Source organism: Aspergillus udagawae, assembly GCF_001078395.1.
Source record: "Aspergillus udagawae IFM 46973 DNA, scaffold_4, whole genome shotgun sequence".
Taxonomy (NCBI): Eukaryota; Fungi; Ascomycota; class Eurotiomycetes; order Eurotiales; family Aspergillaceae; genus Aspergillus; species Aspergillus udagawae.
Genome location: NW_025091267.1, coordinates 3465983 through 3486417, shown reverse-complemented (window position 1 = coordinate 3486417; position 20435 = coordinate 3465983). Strand labels below are relative to the sequence as shown.

General features: G+C 49.8%; 8 protein-coding genes across 8 annotated transcripts; 3 read left to right on the top strand and 5 right to left on the bottom strand.

Annotated features, from left to right (window-relative positions):
• Positions 1 to 1088: 1088 nt before the first annotated feature.
• Aud_006582 (potassium ion transporter) lies at positions 1089 to 3566 on the bottom strand (the record flags this gene model as incomplete). Its single annotated transcript, XM_043291481.1, has 1 exon — positions 1089 to 3566. One exon carries the CDS (start codon positions 3564 to 3566, stop codon positions 1089 to 1091), a length of 2478 nt encoding a protein of 825 aa, XP_043147416.1.
• A 2002-nt stretch (positions 3567 to 5568) lies between these two features.
• Positions 5569 to 6321, bottom strand: Aud_006581 (putative peroxidase; the record flags this gene model as incomplete). Its single annotated transcript, XM_043291480.1, has 1 exon — positions 5569 to 6321. The coding sequence occupies one exon, from the start codon at positions 6319 to 6321 to the stop codon at positions 5569 to 5571; it is 753 nt and encodes a 250-aa protein (XP_043147415.1).
• Positions 6322 to 6830: 509 nt separating this feature from the next.
• Positions 6831 to 9136, bottom strand: Aud_006580 (uncharacterized protein; the record flags this gene model as incomplete). Its single annotated transcript, XM_043291479.1, has 4 exons — positions 6831 to 7667; positions 7752 to 7895; positions 8492 to 8673; positions 8728 to 9136. 4 exons carry the CDS (start codon positions 9134 to 9136, stop codon positions 6831 to 6833), a joined length of 1572 nt encoding a protein of 523 aa, XP_043147414.1.
• A 794-nt stretch (positions 9137 to 9930) lies between these two features.
• Positions 9931 to 10513, top strand: aspf1 (major allergen and cytotoxin AspF1; the record flags this gene model as incomplete). Its single annotated transcript, XM_043291478.1, has 2 exons — positions 9931 to 10014; positions 10067 to 10513. 2 exons carry the CDS (start codon positions 9931 to 9933, stop codon positions 10511 to 10513), a joined length of 531 nt encoding a protein of 176 aa, XP_043147413.1.
• A 1916-nt stretch (positions 10514 to 12429) lies between these two features.
• Aud_006578 (glycosyltransferase family 2 protein) lies at positions 12430 to 14301 on the top strand (the record flags this gene model as incomplete). The annotated part of the gene is made up of 3 exons (XM_043291477.1): positions 12430 to 12957; positions 13019 to 13253; positions 13307 to 14301. 3 exons carry the CDS (start codon positions 12430 to 12432, stop codon positions 14299 to 14301), a joined length of 1758 nt encoding a protein of 585 aa, XP_043147412.1.
• A 318-nt stretch (positions 14302 to 14619) lies between these two features.
• On the top strand, positions 14620 to 15869 carry Aud_006577 (carbon-nitrogen hydrolase family protein; the record flags this gene model as incomplete). The annotated part of the gene is made up of 4 exons (XM_043291476.1): positions 14620 to 14679; positions 14925 to 15013; positions 15067 to 15479; positions 15538 to 15869. The coding sequence occupies 4 exons, from the start codon at positions 14620 to 14622 to the stop codon at positions 15867 to 15869; spliced, it is 894 nt and encodes a 297-aa protein (XP_043147411.1).
• Positions 15870 to 16082: 213 nt separating this feature from the next.
• On the bottom strand, positions 16083 to 16434 carry Aud_006576 (uncharacterized protein; the record flags this gene model as incomplete). The annotated part of the gene is made up of 2 exons (XM_043291475.1): positions 16083 to 16136; positions 16195 to 16434. 2 exons carry the CDS (start codon positions 16432 to 16434, stop codon positions 16083 to 16085), a joined length of 294 nt encoding a protein of 97 aa, XP_043147410.1.
• Positions 16435 to 17600: 1166 nt separating this feature from the next.
• Aud_006575 (dynamin-like GTPase vpsA) lies at positions 17601 to 20146 on the bottom strand (the record flags this gene model as incomplete). Its single annotated transcript, XM_043291474.1, has 8 exons — positions 17601 to 17769; positions 17822 to 17906; positions 17959 to 18220; positions 18273 to 18914; positions 18977 to 19727; positions 19799 to 19893; positions 19985 to 20054; positions 20124 to 20146. The coding sequence occupies 8 exons, from the start codon at positions 20144 to 20146 to the stop codon at positions 17601 to 17603; spliced, it is 2097 nt and encodes a 698-aa protein (XP_043147409.1).
• Positions 20147 to 20435: the final 289 nt, after the last annotated feature.

The following is a 20435-nucleotide window of genomic DNA, read 5'->3' as shown; positions in this document are numbered from 1 at the left end:
CTACTAAAATTTCATAAAGCAGTGTATTCTTGCTTTTTGCAAGACAATAAATCCAGAAAGGCGTCTCCACCCTAACAAAGGCGTCACTAGTTAGAAAGTAACAGAGCAATTGTTCAGGGGACTGCTCATCAATACTTGAGTACACAGTAATACGTAATAGTGGCAGGGGCGAAGCAAAAGGCAAGAAGAAAGCGAAGCTTCCGCCAAGACCAACAAGCCCTTTCTCTGGGAAGCAATCACCCAGTCAACATCAAAGAAATTACCGCAAAGCGGCAATATAGACTCCTGCACTGTATGACACTCTCTGTCGTAATCCCAACCAATCTAGAAGTATTGATTATTGTTTTACTAACCTCGCATCCTCCTTATGAGGTAATCGGGAACGGAAAATGTCTCACCTCGAAGTTTGACTTTCACTGTGGATAAGGAGGTGTATAAGTACAGGTACTCCATACAGAGTACCTCCTACCGTTTGCATCATGCGGTGCAACTTGCAAATATCAATTAAGAAAATATCAACTAAGAATTACCATTCCATGGCAGCTAATTTCGAGTCAAAGGCAGCCATTACAGCGTAGATAGAAAGCTGCGTGAAGTCCCTTTCCAGATTCAATATCTTGAGATCCGTTTCATTGATTGCTGCCTGGAGTCGGCCCACTTGATTCATATACAACGCTTCGCTAGCTTTGGACGATCTCTGTTTCAGCTGTCTCAAAAGACTGGCAGATTTTTGTAACATACTACTTTGTCCCAGTTGGTGTGAAAACTTATTGGTCTCCCAGAGCTTTAACTTGAAATGATCATGATCACGAAGACAGCCAGCTGTGTTGCTTAATATATAGGTAAATGGTCAACCATATCTATTTGAAAACAATATCTCCCGCCGTGAGGATATCGGACACATGAAATAACGACGACAAAATCCTCGCCAAATAACACAGACGCTCAATAAACAATCCCCCATATATGTGTGAAGATTTCGATTAGTATGTGCAAATCAAACAGTACGGCACCAGACACCTGAAATGTGTCAAGCGACCCATATAACTAAATAGTACTGATCTATCCATCGTCCAAATGTCAAACCCCTACCGCTGGGATCTCTGGGATTTTTGCGACCGCATTGTCGAGTGCCGGCGGATGATATTGTCCGCGTTTGTCCATGGCGTTGCACCCCTCTCCTTATCCTCGGCGCCTGTTGCGGCACCATTGTCTGTCCGCGCTTGCGAATAAGTTCGGTCCATTCCAGACATGGTACTGAGGTTGGAGACACGCCGACGCACTCGTCTCTCTGCATCCTGCACATCCTTGTTTTTAAGAGATTCCGATGGAAGCAAGATTGCACGGTCGAGGGCGTATGGGAGACCACGGTGTCGACCACGAATTTGCATTGCAATGATAACAAGCTTTGACAAAACCTTGAACTGGCCACTGAAAGACGTGTTGACACCTGGATATCCGAATGACAGGCCCACGGTACCGTAGGCGGAGACAATTTCAAAAAGCACTGCCCACATCTGGAAAGAATAGTCGTTTTTCGACTGGAGGCGAGTGCCCTCCACTATGGCAATTACGAATAGCCCGAGAAAGACATACCACAGGTCAAAACTCAGCTGCCTTCTTAAATGGAACCCGATGTAACTTGGGGGGTGCTGTGGTTCGTCCGAGTCTTCGTCCTCTCCACCCGCATAAATGCCAAGACTCTTCTCCTCGTAGACATTGGTTCTTCGCATGGAAATGGCGATGGGGAAAACCGAAATATACATCATAATCATGTAGGAGACCTGAATTGCAGGATGTAGGTCCGCTACACTCACCACACCAAATCCAGCAGTCCGTGTGGATGCTGCTTGGAAAAGGCCGTCAAGTACCCGAATGCCCGGTGACAAAGAGGTAACCGTCGGATCGGTCAAGTCGAGAATAATGAAGAAGACCAGGTCAATTATGTTCAGCGCCACGAGGATAGCGAACAGCCACCAGGTCGCGTTTCGCGGGAAGAGTAAGGTAAAGCATCGGCGAGGATGATCCAACAGAAACTTGAGCTCCTCCCAAACGGCGCTTTCGCGTGGGACGATTTTCGACAGAACCCAGATGATCAATCGGAGCATACAAGGAAAGCCGGTGTTGCCAATAATGATAAGAAAAGTCATGAGGAGAAGAGGAAATATAGCTGTTTGGAACGAAGTCATGGAGTCCGGTGTCAGCGTGAAGCCGACGTCGTTGAAAGCAGATGCCGCGGTGAAGATGCCCCACCAAGGGCGGCCTTGCCCGATTTGCTCCACGACCTGACCCCAGTGAGTGGTCATAATCCAACCGACAAGACAGACCATTCCCAGGATGTGGAAGAAGAGATAATAAGAAGTGAGTACGATGGCCAGAGTCTTCAAGGCTCGATATTCGATACCTCCCAGCTCATCACGCTGTTCCTCGGTCAAATCAACGAAGTTGGAATTTCGTGCAACAGTAGCGTTCCAACTGAGATATGGAAGTGTCGTACGTTCCCGCTCGTGGGTCAAGGAGCGAACAAGATTGCTAAGGGTAGGGCGTCGTGACCTTGAACGTTCCAGGGCGGATGTATCGTTCAGATCTTTCGTTTCACGAAAAGTGGGACGAGTGTCTAGACGGGGGAACGTCGAATTTCTGGTTCTCGTCTGCTGTATGTCCGGTTCGTTGATGGTGATGTGCGGGCCATCCAGCGGTCCCACTTGGTCGGACTCTTCCGAATTCCGAGAGCTCTCTTCGTCAGACTCGCTGCTACGCGTCCGCTTGGATCCGTCGCCTTCGTCGTCTGCTTCCTCAAGGACCTCGGGGACGCCGCCGCGGTCATACTCCCGAGGGCTGGGAATGCGCAATGCCCCTTTATTCTTCCGTTGATTCTCCAGGAAAGCAATGTGATGCTCGGGACTCAAGTGCGTCGGCACCCGAAGGCTGCCCAAGCCGAGCCCTGAAGTGCTATTTAGACCATCCGCTTGAGCCTCCGAACTGTCCGTTCTATCAACTCGGGAAGGCGAGCCTGGAGTCGATCCGTACTCGGGGGTTCCAGCAGCCGCCTCACGACCTCTTTCATTGGATCCCTGTGTATTATTGCGCAGCACAACGATCTGGCGAGCGCCGATGCCAGCTTCCTCCCTTCCCAGTGAAGTTGCATCCTTATCTTGACTCATGGTTCGCATTCGCGTCTGCGTCCTGGTATGACGCATCGCTCGAGTATCCTGGACAATGTGTTGAAACCGCTTCTCGAACCAATACAGCCGGATGAAGACGAGGATGGAGTGGATGAAAATCGGAGTCGTAAGCATGGAACTGAAGTAGAGGATCACCTGCTGGTACGTTTTTAACTTGTTGAAATCCACCGTGTTGAGACCGCTCTGAGTTGCCGCGCCGGAACAAAAGAAGAGGATGTCAATATAGGCAAAATCACCTCCTGGATAAAGCATAATGGAAGTGATCAGTGTCATGGCGATAATGTAAATGTAATGCACTGAGATAAAGTTGAGATGAAGCCCGCTTATCAGCGGAATGCGGGACTTCATCGAGGCCAACCTCCGAAGTAGCGGAGTATACATTGTGGCAGGAACTGGACGACAACGGGCGTCTCGCAGAGACTAATCGATCCTGTCCACGAAGAACCTCTGCGATCAAATAAGCCGTCGACGAGACTCCCTGAGAACGAAGAAACGAGATATGTTCTTCGAGGAGGGGGTTGAGTTTGAAAGGACGTTGATCCGCCGCCACACGAGAGATCTACGGCACGAATTCCGTCACTGCAAATCTCCGAAGCTGCGCGCAAGTTATGGATGCAGAACAAGTCCCAGAACCAACCAGTGTTAGCCTCGAGTCACTGGAAAGTAGTAGTTCAGGAGAAGGCAAGCAGTCATGAAAGCCAAGAACATTGTGGAGCAGGACAAGCAGGCAGAACTGAATTGAGAATCGCGGTGGCCGCAGAGGCAAGAAAAGGCATAAGAAAACCAAATTCAGTGCTCAGATGGATATAAAAGAGAGAATTTGGGAAGAGGAGAAGTGGAAAGGAGATTTGAGAAGAAATGGTAATGGACAGTCGTCAGACTAAGGAGAAAATTGCGATGGGCCGGGGTCGATCCAGGAATAGGTTAAGACGGTGAGAGAGAGATTTTGCCTATCAAAAAAATCAAAATAAATCCTAACATTACAATGGAACCGAATAATTAATTAATTAATCGCTCACTGGGGGCGTCGATTTGTGGGTCTGCCGAAATAAATCCAGATTCCAGACTCGAAACAAAATCCAAGTACGGAGTAAGCTTAGTGTATTATTATTCTGTTCCATGTTCACTTAGAGAGATGTAGCTGACTCCTAAACTGCTCAACTGCTCAGTGCGCACACCTACCAGTAGCGGTAATGGCCGAGGGATGACCAGTCCCGACCATCGGGTCAGCACAGTGATGGCTGCGACCGGCCGGACTGGACCATCTGGTATGTCTGAGGAATGGGTACTCCGTGTATTGTTACGGTCTTGGCTGCATCGCTTTGATAGCGGCTGTGTTCTCGGCATGGCCGTACAAGGATTTGTGCATATATCACTGTACTAATATCTGCAGCTTGCTGTCATGATGATGATTATCCTGGGTAATATCAATCCTGCTATTGATAGGTTGAAAGATATCACAATAGAAGTAGTATACACTATGCAAGCCACTGATAACAACTGCTTACAAGATAAGTTTTCTACACTACTGATGAAACACCTACAGGCAAAGTCAGGGACGGTAACTTACGTCCAATACAAATTAAAAATACCTTGACTCTGATTTGTGACCTGGGAGTTCAGTTCCTTCATATCTTTTTGCAGTTTGCCTAGGATGTTTCAAGTGGGGAAGCGCTTGACTCTCGGTACCACAAATACGCACTCTAAATAGATTAAGCTTTGGCCTGTAATTTGATTGTTGCACTTTACAGAGCACAACCCGTTTCAGTCTACCTAGGTACCTCCCTAGCGTCTGAGACAAATTGTCAGCTCAGGCTTTTGTTCTCTCTTTATCAACATTAGGAAAGATAAATGCCTTCTCCATATTCTAAGATCCGCTTCCCAAGATCTTCCCAGATTGAAAGTTTAGTTTGGTTAGATTGTTCTGCTGCGGCCCGCATCACAGCTACTTTCTGACAGGCGGCCCTGGGGAAGCCGAATCATCCCGAAGTACCCCTAGCCCATAGCTTACTGCCCGTTACTACTGGCATGAACTGAGTAGTATGTTGAGCTGCTCTTGATTAAGGCATGCAAGCTTCGGTTAGTGGCTGAGGTCAAGCGACTTTGCAGCAGATCGAAGAAAATAGGTTTCATTGAAGTAACGACCCCATCCCATGCACCTGGTCATGCAATGCCACATGCACAAGTACAAAAGTGATCAGCGCAGGACATGTTTGACAGGAAAAAAGGGAAAAAAAAAACCCCCCGAAAATAAATCTATTAGCGGTCGCACTCTCACTCAGGAAACAGACTGCAAAGGCTAAATCTCATAGCACGACACGACCAATCACTCTAGCCTCCGATCCTCAATCTTGCCCACCGCTTATTCTAATCTTCACAGACCTCAAAAAGGTGACGCAAAATGCGAAATCCTCAGAATTACCGGCGCAAGCTCCGGCAACAGCAGCGGTAATCGTCTCGGCTGCCATCCCTCCTCGATGGGTAAACGCTCCTCGCCAAACAGCGCTTCTATATACTCCTCCGGTACACGATACGGGAAGCCCCGACCAAATACACACTGAACGGCCCCCAGCTCCGCGCATCCACTAAAGTGATTGGTCCTATCGAACTCCAAGGCCGGGTTGTCTCTCTTCTGCTCGTCGAACCGAGCCTTGCGATACTTACCGAAATCCGACGAGCTGAAACCCTTCTCTGTTTTGGGGGCCGCGAGGAATCGCTCCAGAAGGTCTGGGTTCACATGCATGCAGTCGCCCAGAGCGCGGTCCTGTCGGGTTACAGAGACGTCGTGCTCCACGGCGTGAGGTCGGCCGACCTGGTCGAGATTCAGCACGGGTACGCCGTCTTCGTTGACTTGGTCTTTGTCTCGTAGTCCGAGCCGGGCCATTTTCTTCGGGTCATCAGAGTGAACTTGGAATGCGCCGTTAACGAGTATTGCGATGACATCGATGCCCATGCCAAGATAGCGTAGCGCGGCTTTTAACTCGGCGGCGGTGATGTTGCGGCCATTGCGTGCGATGATGCCGTGGTTTGCGAGCGAGTTGAGAACGGGGCATGGAGCTCGTAGGTCGTCGGGTCCTGCGGGATGGTAATCGCCTTTGCGAAGGAGAAGTCCCTTAAAATCTGTGTCTTCTGCCATTTTTGACGTGATTGTGGGCAATGGACAAGAAGAGGTGAGAGGTGCTGGAAGAAGCACAGTATTTATGCCACTTGGCGGCTGAAATGTCAAACTATCAAGTGACCGGTAATGACAAGGTCAGATGAAAGGTGCTGTGAGTTGATAAGCTGATGCATGCCTTTTAATGAGCATCAGAGGCTGTCATCATTCGCTGGGGGCAGGTGATTGACAGGGGCACTTGGTGGTTACACAGCCGCACTCTATTGCCTCGTGTTTATCGGATGCATCATAACAGGTAAATGGACCAATCATATCCGATCTCAAGAGTCGCTTTGTCTGGTGAGTATTAAGGACTCTGCAGGTTGCACAGACCCTCGTTGCTTTTTCTCCATCATTGCGTTGCTCCAACTTTACACCTCAATTTTGGACTCTGAAACAAAGAACACATAGGAACTAGAATTAAAAATGAAGGTAAACGCTCAAATTTAAGACTACGGGAACAGCATATGTATAATAGATCTAACCAAACATCAACTAAATCGGTCCACCAATTCCTGTATCGACCGGTTCAGCTCATGCTCCGTCTCCCACCCCAACATATGCCCGGCGCCTTCAAAAACCTTCCATGTAATCCCCTCACCAATCTCCTCCTTCAAAATCTCCCCATGACGGAACGTAAGCATTCGATCCTCTGTCCCATGCAAAACAGCAATCCGCTCTCTGCCCACCGCATCCCCCAATGCCCTCAACTGCTCCGGAGACTTATGGTGAAAATAACACGCAGTCACTTGCAACAAGAAACCCTTGGGCGTATACGACACCGTATCCGCCTTCTTCCTCAAATGCCCGGCCGCAAAGCGATCCCTCTTCGTCGGAAAATTCAACGCAGGGTCCTCATTCTCCGTATCTGGCTGCACCAGGAACTCACTCGCAAACAGCGTCGCCGCGATGCGGTCGATCTCCACGTCCACATGCCGCGGGATGAACATGCTCGCGCGCTGCTGCAAGTTCTCAAAGAAGGGCGTTGTGCGTACGAGGCGCGGAGCTGTACAGCAGAGCGTCAGGCTGGCGAGTCGGTCCGGGATGAGCATCGCGACCTCCTGGGCGATCATGCCGCCCATGCTGGCGCCGATGACGTGGATAGCGCGTGTCGCGGGAGCTTTCAGGTCGATCCAGCCCAGCGAGCTGACCAGATCCACGGCATCGCGGGCCATCTCGCTTGTGGAGTAGAAGCAGGTGGGTTTGTCGGATTGGCCAATCCCGCGATTATCGAACACCAGACAGGAGTACTTCGAGCCGTTGAGGTGGCCGAAGTACTTGGTTTGGCGCTTCCAGTCTTTCAGGACGGCATTTAGGCCCATAATCCACTAATTGGCATTAGTATCGTACTTTCCTTAAAAATGATCCTTGCAGCGGGATTACTGCATGCGCGCAAGCGATGAAATACTGACAACTAGCTTCACGGGTCCTGTGCCATGGATCTCGTAGTTGAGGTTGAACGGACCACCGCGCCTGTTCTGAGCCACCAGGGCCCGTCCCGAGGTTGTGGGAGGAAGTTTCCAATCTACAGTCTCATATGCTGGATGAGCGATGATCTCTTGAGCTGTTAGACGTGCCATTTCAATGTTGCTGTCCAGTGTTAAGTTTACAGGTTATAAGATGCAGCCGACGCTCCCGAAGTCTGGCCGCAGTCCTTTTTTGGGTCTTGTTCCTTGTTTCTCTCTTGGCGCCCGACCCCAAGGCACGGTCACTAGTAACTGTGGGTCACGCGACCCTGTGATGCCCGACAACACAGTGACCTCATGTGAACTGTGATATTTGTGGGAGAAAGGTGAACAGGACAGTTTTCTCCTGGAAACAGAGGGTTTCTTTTTTTCAGATAGTTTTGAGATGTTGTAAGCGTTTGCCGCTATCGCACCTCCAGGTCTATCTCGTATCCTCGTATTGGCACCATCTCCTGTTGGGTTTAAGTAAAAATACATATTCATCTCGGCTGCAGAGCTTCCATAACCTGGGTTGCCTTTTGAGCTCTTTCCCGAGTCTGCGGACTCATCGAAGCATTATCTGAGACGTTGCTGAACCTTTCCTTGCACCTCTGCCAATTTTCCGTATCAATCCCTCCATCTTCTTGGGCCACAAGTCTCTGTCCGCAATGTATGACCCATTCCGCTGCCACAGCTATTCTACATACCAGAATAGATCTGGGGGAATCATCGACGAGCCCTTGCTCCAAATCTTCTGCTAACATCCCTTTGATCGCATATTTTGCGAAGAGAATCAAATCAGCAGAGCCATCTCTAGTCAAGCGAGCAGCATAAGCATTCAAGCTCTGCCAATGTCCACGCTCCTCCTCATCAGTCAGAGATACCATACCTATCAATCTGTCAATAGAAAGATCCGGATGCGCTCGCAGAAATCTGTACTTACGATCATATATTTCCCTGAACGTTGGACCTAGCATCGGCAAATCTCCCCACAAGTCAAAGGTCTGATCCCATGACGCCATGTAGACAGTTTTTGTCTGGGAAGGTAGATCTTTTAAGGCTTTTATCAGCTCTGCGAGTCTGTCCTGCTCAGGAGCAGTGTAGGGGATCTGCTGGGCCACATTATGAACCACGCCCCAGAAGTGCCAGAGAAAACTTCCTGGGTCCTCGCGGGGCTCGCCTGCAGGTTGATCCTCGTCAGGTCGGTTCGCAGGAAACAGTCGATCTAGCGCTTGGGCTGTGGTTGCGGAGGATGTCGTGGGATTTTGTAGGTAGTCTAGCAGGATCTTGAAGATTCTTTCTTCGATAAACCATGGATCGTCATCTTTTAATTCGAGATGAAGAGAAGACATAGTGAGATGGTAACTCCCTCTACTTTGGAGTTGAAAATGGTACTTTTAGCTGGTGTGATGGAGAAAGTGGGGAACAAAAAGACGAGGTGGGATACGGACTGCGCGATATGGGCCACAAGACGAAGACGAGAGAAGAACAAAGAACAGAAAAAGAGAATCAAAGTAGAAATGTATTGTTGACTCGAGACCTTGAGGCAAGTTGTTCTGACCCCGTCCACTTGGGAATCTGACATCAGGTCAGCAGTGTTTCAAATGGCATGTGTTCCTGGGGCCAAAATTGGCATCAGGCAACAATGAGGCATTTCCAACCAGTTGTCTTCTTCAAAAATTCTCACTGTCTCACCTGCAGGGGTAAAGTAGTGCCCTTTCAGCTCTTGACATGTTGCAATCCACGGTCTAGTCTTTATAGCTGACATGCATGAAGCTTGGGTCAGGGGTCTATTCCATAAACTAACGGTCAAGCCTTCTCTCTCTATTAGGTAACTTGCCCCAAAGGATCAAACATCTCATGCCTCCAAGATGACGACGTTACATTGACTTCACCAGCTCTCACTCGCCTTGGTAATTCAATGCCCGATTTACCCTGTAAAGGGCGTCTCCTGGCCCCAACTATTACCTCCACATACAGGGATGCTCATCCAACATCATCTGAGTTGCACAGGGGACAGAAAAAGCATTTTCGCGACAATCCCATGTCCCGAACCTGTAATGGCAGATATAAATGCTGTTGAATCCTCTCGCTTGTCGCAACCATATTAGACGACATCCTCACAATCGTCCTGACTGCGTCCAAGATGGTCGCAATCAAAAACCTTTTCCTGCTGGCTGCCACAGCCGTGTCTGTTCTAGCTGCTCCCTCGCCCCTCGACGCTCGTGCGGTAAGAGTCGCCTTAAACCGCCTTCGAGATGGTAACTAACATAACCCCACAGACCTGGACATGTATCAACCAGCAGCTGAATCCCAAGACAAACAAATGGGAAGACAAGCGCCTTGTCTACAATCAAGCCAAAGCCGAGAGCAACTCTCACCACGCACCTCTGTCCGACGGCAAGACTGGTAGCAGCTACCCGCACTGGTTCACCAACGGCTACGACGGGGATGGCAAGCTCATCAAGGGTCGCACGCCCATTAAGTTCGGGAAAGCCGACTGTGACCGTCCTCCGAAACACAGCCAGAACGGCATGGGCAAGGACGACCACTACCTCCTGGAGTTCCCGACATTCCCGGATGGCCACGACTATAAGTTTGACTCGAAGAAACCCAAGGAAGACCCAGGTCCGGCGAGGGTCCTCTATACTTATCCCAACAAGGTGTTTTGCGGCATTGTGGCGCATGAGCGGGGGAATCAGGGAGAGTTGAGGCTGTGTTCCCATTAATTAGATATGTATTATGTCTTGAAAGGTATTGGGCTGCTGTCACTCCTTTCTTCGACCACAAAATGCGTTTCATTTACCGCTCGGGTAGATTTGAGCGTCTGGGTAGTCGAAGAATCATGCCTGTTTATCATTGAAGAGCAAATTGCTGCAGATATTTCGTTCACTCACTGCCAGATATTTTGGATAGAGTGCTTGGTGTCACTCTAATTTCAGCTCGTGTTGGGGTAACATTATTGACTTAACATTTGCAACCGAGATTGGGAAGCTTCTAGCAACTAGTACACAGGACAGTCGAGCTCCTTGTAAGTGACCTAAATCCCAGCTAAAGGTATTGACCGCACCGTGACTGGTCACACAGGTTAAGTGGCTTACTCGTGAAGCCTCATGCACCCTCCGTGATTAAAGGCATAGTCTGAGCGTGTGAAGCCCTTCTCTAGCCATGTCTGTGGCATCCGACATGTGTAAGGCAGAGATGAAGGCTAGTTTGGCGGCATGTGAGTATTTGCATGAAGATCATTGGACCCTTAGCTATAGCTACTTAGGTAGTTTTCATATCGAGTAGTCGAAGCAGCTGAGACACTCCAGAAAGTGGGCGAGCCCTCTATCGCGGAGTCTTGGGTGAAGACATGACCACGGGTCAATCCAAATAGTCACTAGCACCATGACCGACTCGAGCATTCGGCTGAATGGAATGCATTTCCTCAATCTTCTCAAGCCGCCTGTGACCCTTTAACCTCTTGATCAGCATCCTGGATGACTAACGATAAGCAAATGGGTTGAAATAAGAAGCTGACAAGGGACTGAATTGATCCATCAACTGGCCCACGCGGTCTTTGCTGCTTCATCATTGGTCCGAGCCTATTGGTCTGAGAAACCCAAGCGAGCCAATCAACGTAGCTATTTGCATGTGGGCGGGTTCCATTCCTCTTCTGTAGCCCGTGCGAGTCCACCGAAAGGGTAAAGACTGTATATGCGTGCCTCAGGCGTCGCTTTGGCTGCCATTCTACTCTATACGCGACGATTGCGCTTCATCTCCACCACTCAGACACTACTACTGCTCGGTGTCGAGTTCACTGTTGATTGCCCAAATTACTTCACAGCGGTTAGGAAATGATGGTCTCCCCTTCGGTCTTGTACTCCGAATAGTCATGGGATGCTTTTCAAAGAACCTCTCATGGCTTTTGTCTGACTCACATAGAGCGTGCTATGCTGGAGAGAAGGGTGAAAATTGGCTTCTTGTGGAAATTGACCTCTTGCTGACACCGCCATTTTACTGGCCTTCAAAGCTTGGGAGTGTCCACAGCTGATCCGAGCGTTGCTAGCATGGAAAGAGCCCAATTCGTATCTCGCAGAGAACTGTTAAGGCACTTTCTTCTTGCTAGCCTCCGAGTCTGAAGTCGTTTTAGCCCTTGCCGCGCAGGTTAACACCTCATTCCTTTTTGGTCAGGCACGTGGGAGGGGGTCTGACCTGCTGACTCTCAAGTGAAAGAGCCTGATACAGTGTTTCTACTAATCCGCCTGAAAACCACAGCCCGCCGAACGCATGCAGGTGCTTTAGTGCCTGTAGCAGTTTCGAATGATTCCCACGGCTAACGAACCTTGTCTCTATCGCTGATCATAATATACAGCCTCCTAGAGCTGAACCGTCGAATGATAGGGCCATGATGCTTATTCCGTTGTTGTCAATGGTCCATTCGTCAGGACGTTATACTCAATATACTCCAGCGCTTCCAGCGGACCGCTACCTAGTGTGTCCCTGTGGAGGTTATGAGGGATAGGGACATTCCGTCCAATACCCCTTTTTCTTAGGATCTTGACGGTTATATACCATGGCCTCGTAGAGAATTGATTAGTTTCCCCCCTCTGCGGGGTGAAGGAATCTGCAGCAGGTATTTACTAACCAGGCTTATCACAAAATGGTCTTCCAGTGGGCATCACGCTGCTTGCCTGGCTTCAGTATCATTGCGTTGATTGTACTTCTTCGGTTGACCTCCAGTGATGCAGTCGCCCTTTGGAAATGGAAGAGCCCGTCGCCATCATCGCCAAAAGATACGCCGGGAAGTCAGCCGCAAAATCTCAACATGGCCCAGCAGTTGTTTGTCATATACACCGTCCTTGTCCATGTCAGTATGTTCGCCTTTACCACGCGTCTGGGGTGGACCCTCTCAACTGTGACCCGGAAGACAAAAGAGGCCCTCCAGCGGCGAAACTTCGCGCAACCTCGCATTTCTGTGGACAAAGATAAATGGCTCTCGGACACTTCGACACTCTCGGACACGGAATCGGATGTATCTGATCCACTGACGAGCGATACGGCTCGCGATTCTGATGGACTGGAGGTCATTCACGCAATCATCGTTCCGAACTACTGTGAGGATCTACATACGTTGCGGACTACCCTGGATGTTCTGGCGAGCCACCCAAGGGCACGGACACAGTATGAGGTGGGTGCTGGACGAGACTGTTCGTGCTTCATGCAACTAATATTGGATCTTCGCAAATCAGATATACCTCGCAATGGAACAGAAAGAAGCCGGCGTCGCCGAAAAAGCGGCTAAGCTTGCATCAGCATTCGAGCCGTCCTTCCGCCATATTCATGCTACCTTTCACCCTGCGGGTTTACCTGGCGAAATAGCAGGAAAGAGCTCAAATGTGGCCTTTGCAGCCCGACACATTATGGAAATTCACAGGGCTGAGCTGGACTCGGGACAATGTGATGTGATTGTTACGGTCATGGATGGTAGGTGTTGTTCCTTCAGTCTGCTCAATTCATAGCCCTAACCGGGGTTATAGCCGATACGCACTTTTGGCAGGATTACTTTACAGAGATCCGGCGCCTTCACTATGCGCACATCTCGGAAGCAGACCGGACTCTATATTGCTGCCCTATAATATTCGACCGCAATTCGCACGAGACTCCAGTTCTGGTCCGTTGCGCAGACCTACTTTGGGGATTCGCCGGTTTGTCCACCATGTACCCCGGGACGTGCGTTTCAATCCCAACATCGGTATACTCTTTGCCGCTGTCCCTGGCCGAGAGGATTGGTGGCTGGGATAGCGATTCTACTGCCATCGGAGAAGACATGCATATGATGCTCAAGTGCTATTTTGAGACTGCGGGCAACGTCATCACCCGCCCAGTCTACGTCCCCGCAAGCCAGTGCAACGTCTCGAGTGATACCGGACGAGGCTGGCGACGGTCGTTGGATACCTGCCGTGCCCGTTATCGACAGGCATTAAGGCATATGTGGGGTGCACTTGACTCGGGTTTTGCCGTACGGCGTACTATCAGCTACATTCGCTCTCATTGCCGCTGTCTCTTCTTCCGGCCCAGGCACCTTGCCCTGGTACATTTGCTCTGGGAAGCTCATTTCCTTCCTTGCCATCTGATCATACTCATGCTATTCTCTACTATCTATACTCTCTTGACGCCTGCTGCTGCCCTCCATCCAACCATGGCGTGGGCGTTCGAGCTTACCAACCTGCTACGCGCATCGTCATTCATTGGAATGAATATCTGCATTTTTCTGTACGAGCCATGGCATGCACTCTGTGTGCGCACGCGGAAAACAGATATGCAACAAGCAAATGTGGCTGATGCAGGGTTCTCAGAACGCCTCTGGTGGAGTCCTGCGCAGCTAGTGGAGCGCGTCTGCTTTCCTATTGCAGGAACGGTCTTCGGTGGAATCCCAACAGTCCATGCTGTCTTTTCGCATTTCTGGACCGACAGGCTGGTATATCGGGTGAGCAAGAAGCCGACTTTCTCGGTGGCAGGAGCCATGGCCTAGCTCCGACACATTGCTTGAAGAACGACCGCGTAAGCGGACACTAATACGTATGACTTATGAAGCTAGATAGATCAGATAATATTAATGATAAAATGAGACGTCATTTGTTCTTGAAATCAGCCATTCGGAAAAACTGCCGAGTCACTGGTGAATGATTGTCATGGTAAAAGGTCGCTTCAACCCTTAACAAATGCTGCATAGAATGACACGGAGACCGACTGGCATAGCATTGAGGTGAGCTTGTACAACAAATGTGATTGTTGGATGTGGCTGAAGTTGGAGTACACGGTAGGGGGCAGAGGTTCATCAAAGCGGGGTATGGAGACACTCAACCCCACAAGCTACCCCAACGACCTGATTCTCCAACTTTCCTACAAGGTAAGTACATCGAGTGTACATCCCCTGACCACATCCTCGAAAGATTCTCAGAACCGTATATTGAGGGCCCCAATCTACAACATCTGAAATGGCACCAATCCGTCGAGTCGCGGTGATTCAATGGCATATCAAGGCAAGTTACGTCACTACCAGAGGCGCCACCGTGACTGCTATCTGGAGCGCACCACAGATTTTATCCGGCCCGAGTCCTCCTTTAATTTGGATCTAACACTTGAATTCATCAGGACCTCGCGATTGAAGAAAACCACGCCAGAGCATGTAATTACATTCGAGATGCAGCCGCCCAAGGTGCCGAACTGGCCGTCCTACCAGAGTAAGTCACTGGCCTGGAAGCATCGTAAGAACAGCCTAACTTATTCTGACTAGATACCATCTGAACGGTTGGGCTCCAGATGACCCCCTCTGGGCCGTCCAGGCAGGCGAGTACAAGAAGTACCTATCCGCCTACCAAGCCCTCGCAAAGGAGCTGCATATCTGCCTCGTCCCGGGAAGTATCGTCGAAAGGCACGAGGCTGAAGCCGAGGGGAAAGAACAGTTCTGCCTCTACAACACGGCATACTTCATCTCCAACGACGGCAGCATCCTCGGTTCCTACCGGAAGAAGAACATCTGGCATCCCGAGCGTCCTCACCTCACCTCGTCCGGCGAGGCACCGCACGAGGCGTTCGACACGCCAATCGGGAAAGTGGGGCTGCTGATATGCTGGGATCTGGCGTTCCCAGAGGCATTCCGGGAACTGATTGCGAATGGGGCGGAAGTGGTGATTATTCCTACTTTTTGTATGTGTCCGTTGTCTCTTTTTGATTTATGAATCGCCGGTTGACCAGACCCACCAAGGGACTCGCTACGATGCCTCGCCCGAGGCGCTGTCTTACAACCCCGCCTCCGAAGCGCTCTTCCTCGAGTCAACGCTGACGTCTCGCTGCTTCGAGAATACCTGCGCCATTGTCTTCGTCAATGCCGCGGGTGCCGATGAGAAGTTCCTCGGTCTGTCCCGCGTCACGCTCCCCATTGTCGGACCGGTGGGTAAGATGGGGAGCGAGGAAGGCGTGCTTGTGGTGGATATGGACTTGGGGCTGTTGAAGATTGCCGAGGAGAATTACCGGGTCCGCGAGGACATGGCCAAGGAAGGCTGGCATTATGTCTACCGCCATAGTACTACAAAATAGAGAAAGTGCCATTTTGTTCATAAGACGCTTCTCATTGTCAGCGCTACAAGCCACGATCAACTAAAATTCAAAAGGCCGTTATCATCGTTGTGCATCCCACCCAAGCTTCAGCTCCGCAAATGGTATCACCAAAGGGCTGACACGATGTCAACCACTGCACCTATCCGCCAATCCATTCAAGATCAGTTAGACCAGGTTACGTTCCTCAACCGATCAGAACAAACCACCCTGAGCGATCAACGAAGCAAACTCCGGATCCCTGATCACCTAGCACCCGAAATCAGTACCAACCCCAACCCAAACAGATTCACATCAAATAACTTACAATATACAACGGCTCAATCACCCCCCAAGGGGGACAAAGACAATGAGGACACTCCGCCCGAGTCCTAGTCGAGCCAAGCGACCCAGCCAAATGACAGTCCTTGTCATCGCAGCGTTCCTTCGCCCCAGTCGGATCATTGATGATCTCCAAGCAGGCGAGATAAACCTTGACTTCGACGACGTGCTTGGGGAAGGCAACGCAGCCAGTTGGTTTGTGGTAGACGGGGAGGTATTCGCACATTTTGGCCGTATTCTGGTGGATATATATTAGATCTATCCGTATCTGAATCTGCTTCCTTCAAACCCAGTGAGGATTCGTTCTTACGTATATGACAGAGGTCTCGGATTTGGAGACTGCTCTGTATGCGAGAGGTTACTCTGACCTACTTTTGGATTCTGGATTCTGTCAGCTGTGTGCTACGTAGACACCAGCTCGCAGCGGAATCGGAATAGGCATACCTTGCTAACACCGGGAAGACGAGGCAAATGATACAGCGCAAAAATGACTCGACAGGTAAGCAGCTCTAAGGGGTAGTAAGACGATAAAGCCTTTAGTAGGAAGACAAGAGAATAGAAGATAATCTCCTCGATGGCGGGTAAGGAGAGGAAGACGAGGAAGTGAGTGTGAGAGAAGAAGAAGACATCTGCGCACCCCCCGCCATTCACTAAATGTTTCACCACAATGAATCTTGCAAGCTACAGTTTCTTAATTCTCTCGTCTTTTCCTACAGATCTGAGCCTCAGGATGCCCCTGTTGAGGGTCGATCCGAACTCGATATACTTCCAAATCTGTATACTTCTGCAGTTCACTATGCTGAACGCTCATTGGCTCAAATGATGACGCTAACTGAGCACTACAATGACACGTGCTGCACCTTAAACGGACAGCGCTAAACTGTTTTTGTGAGGCTGACGTGTGTCATTTATTCTGTAACAGCTTTGTAATCTTTCAACTACATTGCCACTCGGATACACTCACGTGAATACATAAGAGCTGCGCCACCTGGACGGACAATATGTGAATAAAGTAGTCAAAGTCAGAAGAATGATAGAATTAAGCGATAGGACTTATTCAGTGATATGTACAGGTTATGGGAAAGGATATCATGCTGAACTCATAAACGTCTCTCTTAATTCTAATAGACCAAGAAGGAAAAAGCGAATCATCCACAGCAATCATTAAAAAATACAAATTCGTGGTATAGAATCTCTTGACAAACAACCGGACATCTGGAAAGACATACTTTCTCTAAAGCCCTCTGAAAAGCCCTCGCGAAGAATATAACGTAAGATATAACTCCTCAAAGCCGACACAAGAAGCCGCTCCAAAAAGGTCCAAGATCCAGTATGGATGGCAAGCGAATCAATGAGAGTAATGGGGCTGGAGCCCAGGGTGTCGTTGGTCATTCATTGAACTTGGCTGACGATCTCGCTGGCGCGGCCCAGGCTCTCCACCATCTGCTGGCACTCCTTCCGTCGGCGAATGGTGTAGTCGCTCTCCTTGAGCAATTCGTCCAGCTCGTTATTACGGTACATCTGCTCGAGCAGTTCACGTTGCATCTCATCCTTGGTGAACCTGAAGCCAAAAGTTAGCACAAAGCTCAGGTGAAGCTGTCGATGCCACTTACTGAACGAGAGTGTACATGATGGCCTTGGGAACCATGTCGATCATGGTGCGCTTGACAATGTTAAAGTATGAAGTGATAAGAAGCTCTATCCGCCTATTAGTTTCGCCTGTCTTAGCAGGTTTTTACATAAAACTTACTGATCACCTCGACCTCTGTAGCTTCACGCTCAGAAAGAGTGGCAGATGCCTTGAGGGTGGGTGGAGGAGGCTCCATGGCAGCCATCTTCTTCTTGTTCTTGGATGCCCAGAAACTGCCGAAGAATCCAGAACCACTGTTATCTGTGGTGGCCACGGCGTCGACCGACGGGCTGCTTGCACGAGGAGGCAGAGGCTTGCCCGTCTTCGGGTCCACCTGCGTAGGCTTGCTCGCTTGCTGGCGTTCATTGACAATTGCCATAGCCTGCGTTCCGTCAGGATCGTTTACAAAGAAATTGGAACCAAATGTCACTTACACGATGCCCGTTGAGGAAATCGGGGTGTCCAGTGTTGATGTAGCAGGCCTCCATCGAGATCAAATCGTGGACGAGCTTGTTTGTGGGGTCCATACACTTCTTGAAGAAGCTGATCACAACAGCATGGAACTTCTCTTTGAGCATGGGATATCTTCGGAATAGCTGCTTGTTGAGAAGCTGACCCAGAATGCGCACAAGTTCGTCGTAGACCAACGAGATGCACTTCAGGCTGGGATCCTCCAGTCTCTTGATCTGTTGCTTGACGATCAACTCAAAGGCGGTCGTTCCGACGAAAAGCGCAGGAGACGAGCCAGAAGAGTTGTAAAGGATTGTTCGAATATCGATATCCTTCACCTGGTCGAACGGATCCACAGCCTTGATACCGTTCGAGTACAGTTCGTGAAAAACAAAGCTGATACGGGCACCACCAGAAAGCTCGATGCTAGACAGCTCCTGGTTGTTTCCCTCCAGGACCGTGCGATACTCATTGCTGAATTCCGTAATGATGTTAAGGATAATATTGGCGCTGTTTCCGAGCATCGAGTCGCCAAGCTGGGAGAGCTCAGCCGTGTACTTCTGGAGAGAGGACGAAATTCTGGCTTTGATATCGGGCAAAGTCTGCTTGATGTGCATCATAAGGATCTAGAGAACGGGAAGTCAGCTAAAAATTCCACCGATGATATAAATGAACCAATAATACATACCAAGTTCAACTTCCTGGCAAGGTATGGTGTTCCACAGTACGAAGCCTTATTCCGATAAGCCTTGTGGCTCTCGAAGAAGTTTTTCTCGTGCTCCAGTGCGTATGAGATGGGACGCTTGTTCTCAATATCACGCTGGCCACGGTTGACCACAGGGACGTAACCCAGTCGCAAAGGGATAATCCTGCCCGCAAGAATATCCACCACATCCGTACCCTCGTCCATCAAATCAACCTTGGTTAGCACACCAATAGTGCGCTGACCCTCGGGGTCCACCTCCCGCGCCAGTTTCAATCCGTCCGAGTTGGCAAGATCCTGGTTGGCAGAGGTGACCGCTAGGATGATCGCGTTGGGCTTGCTGATGTACTTAAGAACCATATCCCTGATCTGTCGTTCAATATCCTTGGGCTGGTCGCCGACTGGGACCTTGGTGAGACCGGGCAAATCGACCAGTGTGAGGGTCAGGACATTGGGCGAGTAAATCCGCAAGTTGATGGGCGCGGGCGAGATACCGGCATTGCGACCGACTTTCTGTTCAGTTTCCCGCACAATCTCCTCACGAATCTTGTTGAAATCGTAAAACTTTTGTCCAGGGATGTGGAGGAACTCGCCGTATTCGTCGACATTCGCCTCGCTGTCCGTAGTTTCTAGCTTTTCCTCCTTGACTCCGTTCGTTACCGAGTTTCTTGAAGGCCTGTTGATGAGCTGTAGGATGAGGGGTCTCCGAGTCACGATTCCCGATCCACGAGGGAGGCTGCAGCGGGCAACCTTAATTAGCGACGACTCACAGCATATCGAACACAGGCGCAGGAAGAGTAAACTTACAAGTCCCTTCCAACGATGTTCTCGAGAACTGAACTCTTGCCACTAGATTGCGAGCCTACCACTACAATCTGTGGCAGATCAATGGGGTTATGAACCTAACCAGATGAGCGGTGTCAGTATCGGGCAGAGGGGCTCGCCCTACGACATCAAAGCAAGAGATCTCCAAACAGTGGACGAAACACTTACACCGACTGTCGAAAAGACATCTTGAAGTTTGTTCACCAGTGAAATCAAGCCGGGATCATTAACGTTTATACTGCCAACGAGCATACAAGTTAGCTAACGTTTTCGGAGCTTGGCCTCGGGGGAACAGGGGCATGCGCACGAGGTTGTTGTCGGGCTTGCCATGGTTGGCAACTGTGTAGAGAAAGCGATCACACAGAATTATTTCTGGAGTAGAACAGAAGATTTCGATTCAAAAAGGATGAGACTCGAGTGTATGGCCTTCGCTTGGAGAAAGTGTTGATTGTGGGTAGGAAAGAGCGGGAAGAGTTGGGATTGCGGCCAAGTGTAGAGTTTCGCTTGCGGTTCAGATCAATATAGAAATAGATGGGCAGCGGCGGAATGATAGCATCAACTTATGGACACTGCACCGTCCAACGACACTCCTTGTATCTATCCTCTGAGAATAAGGGCT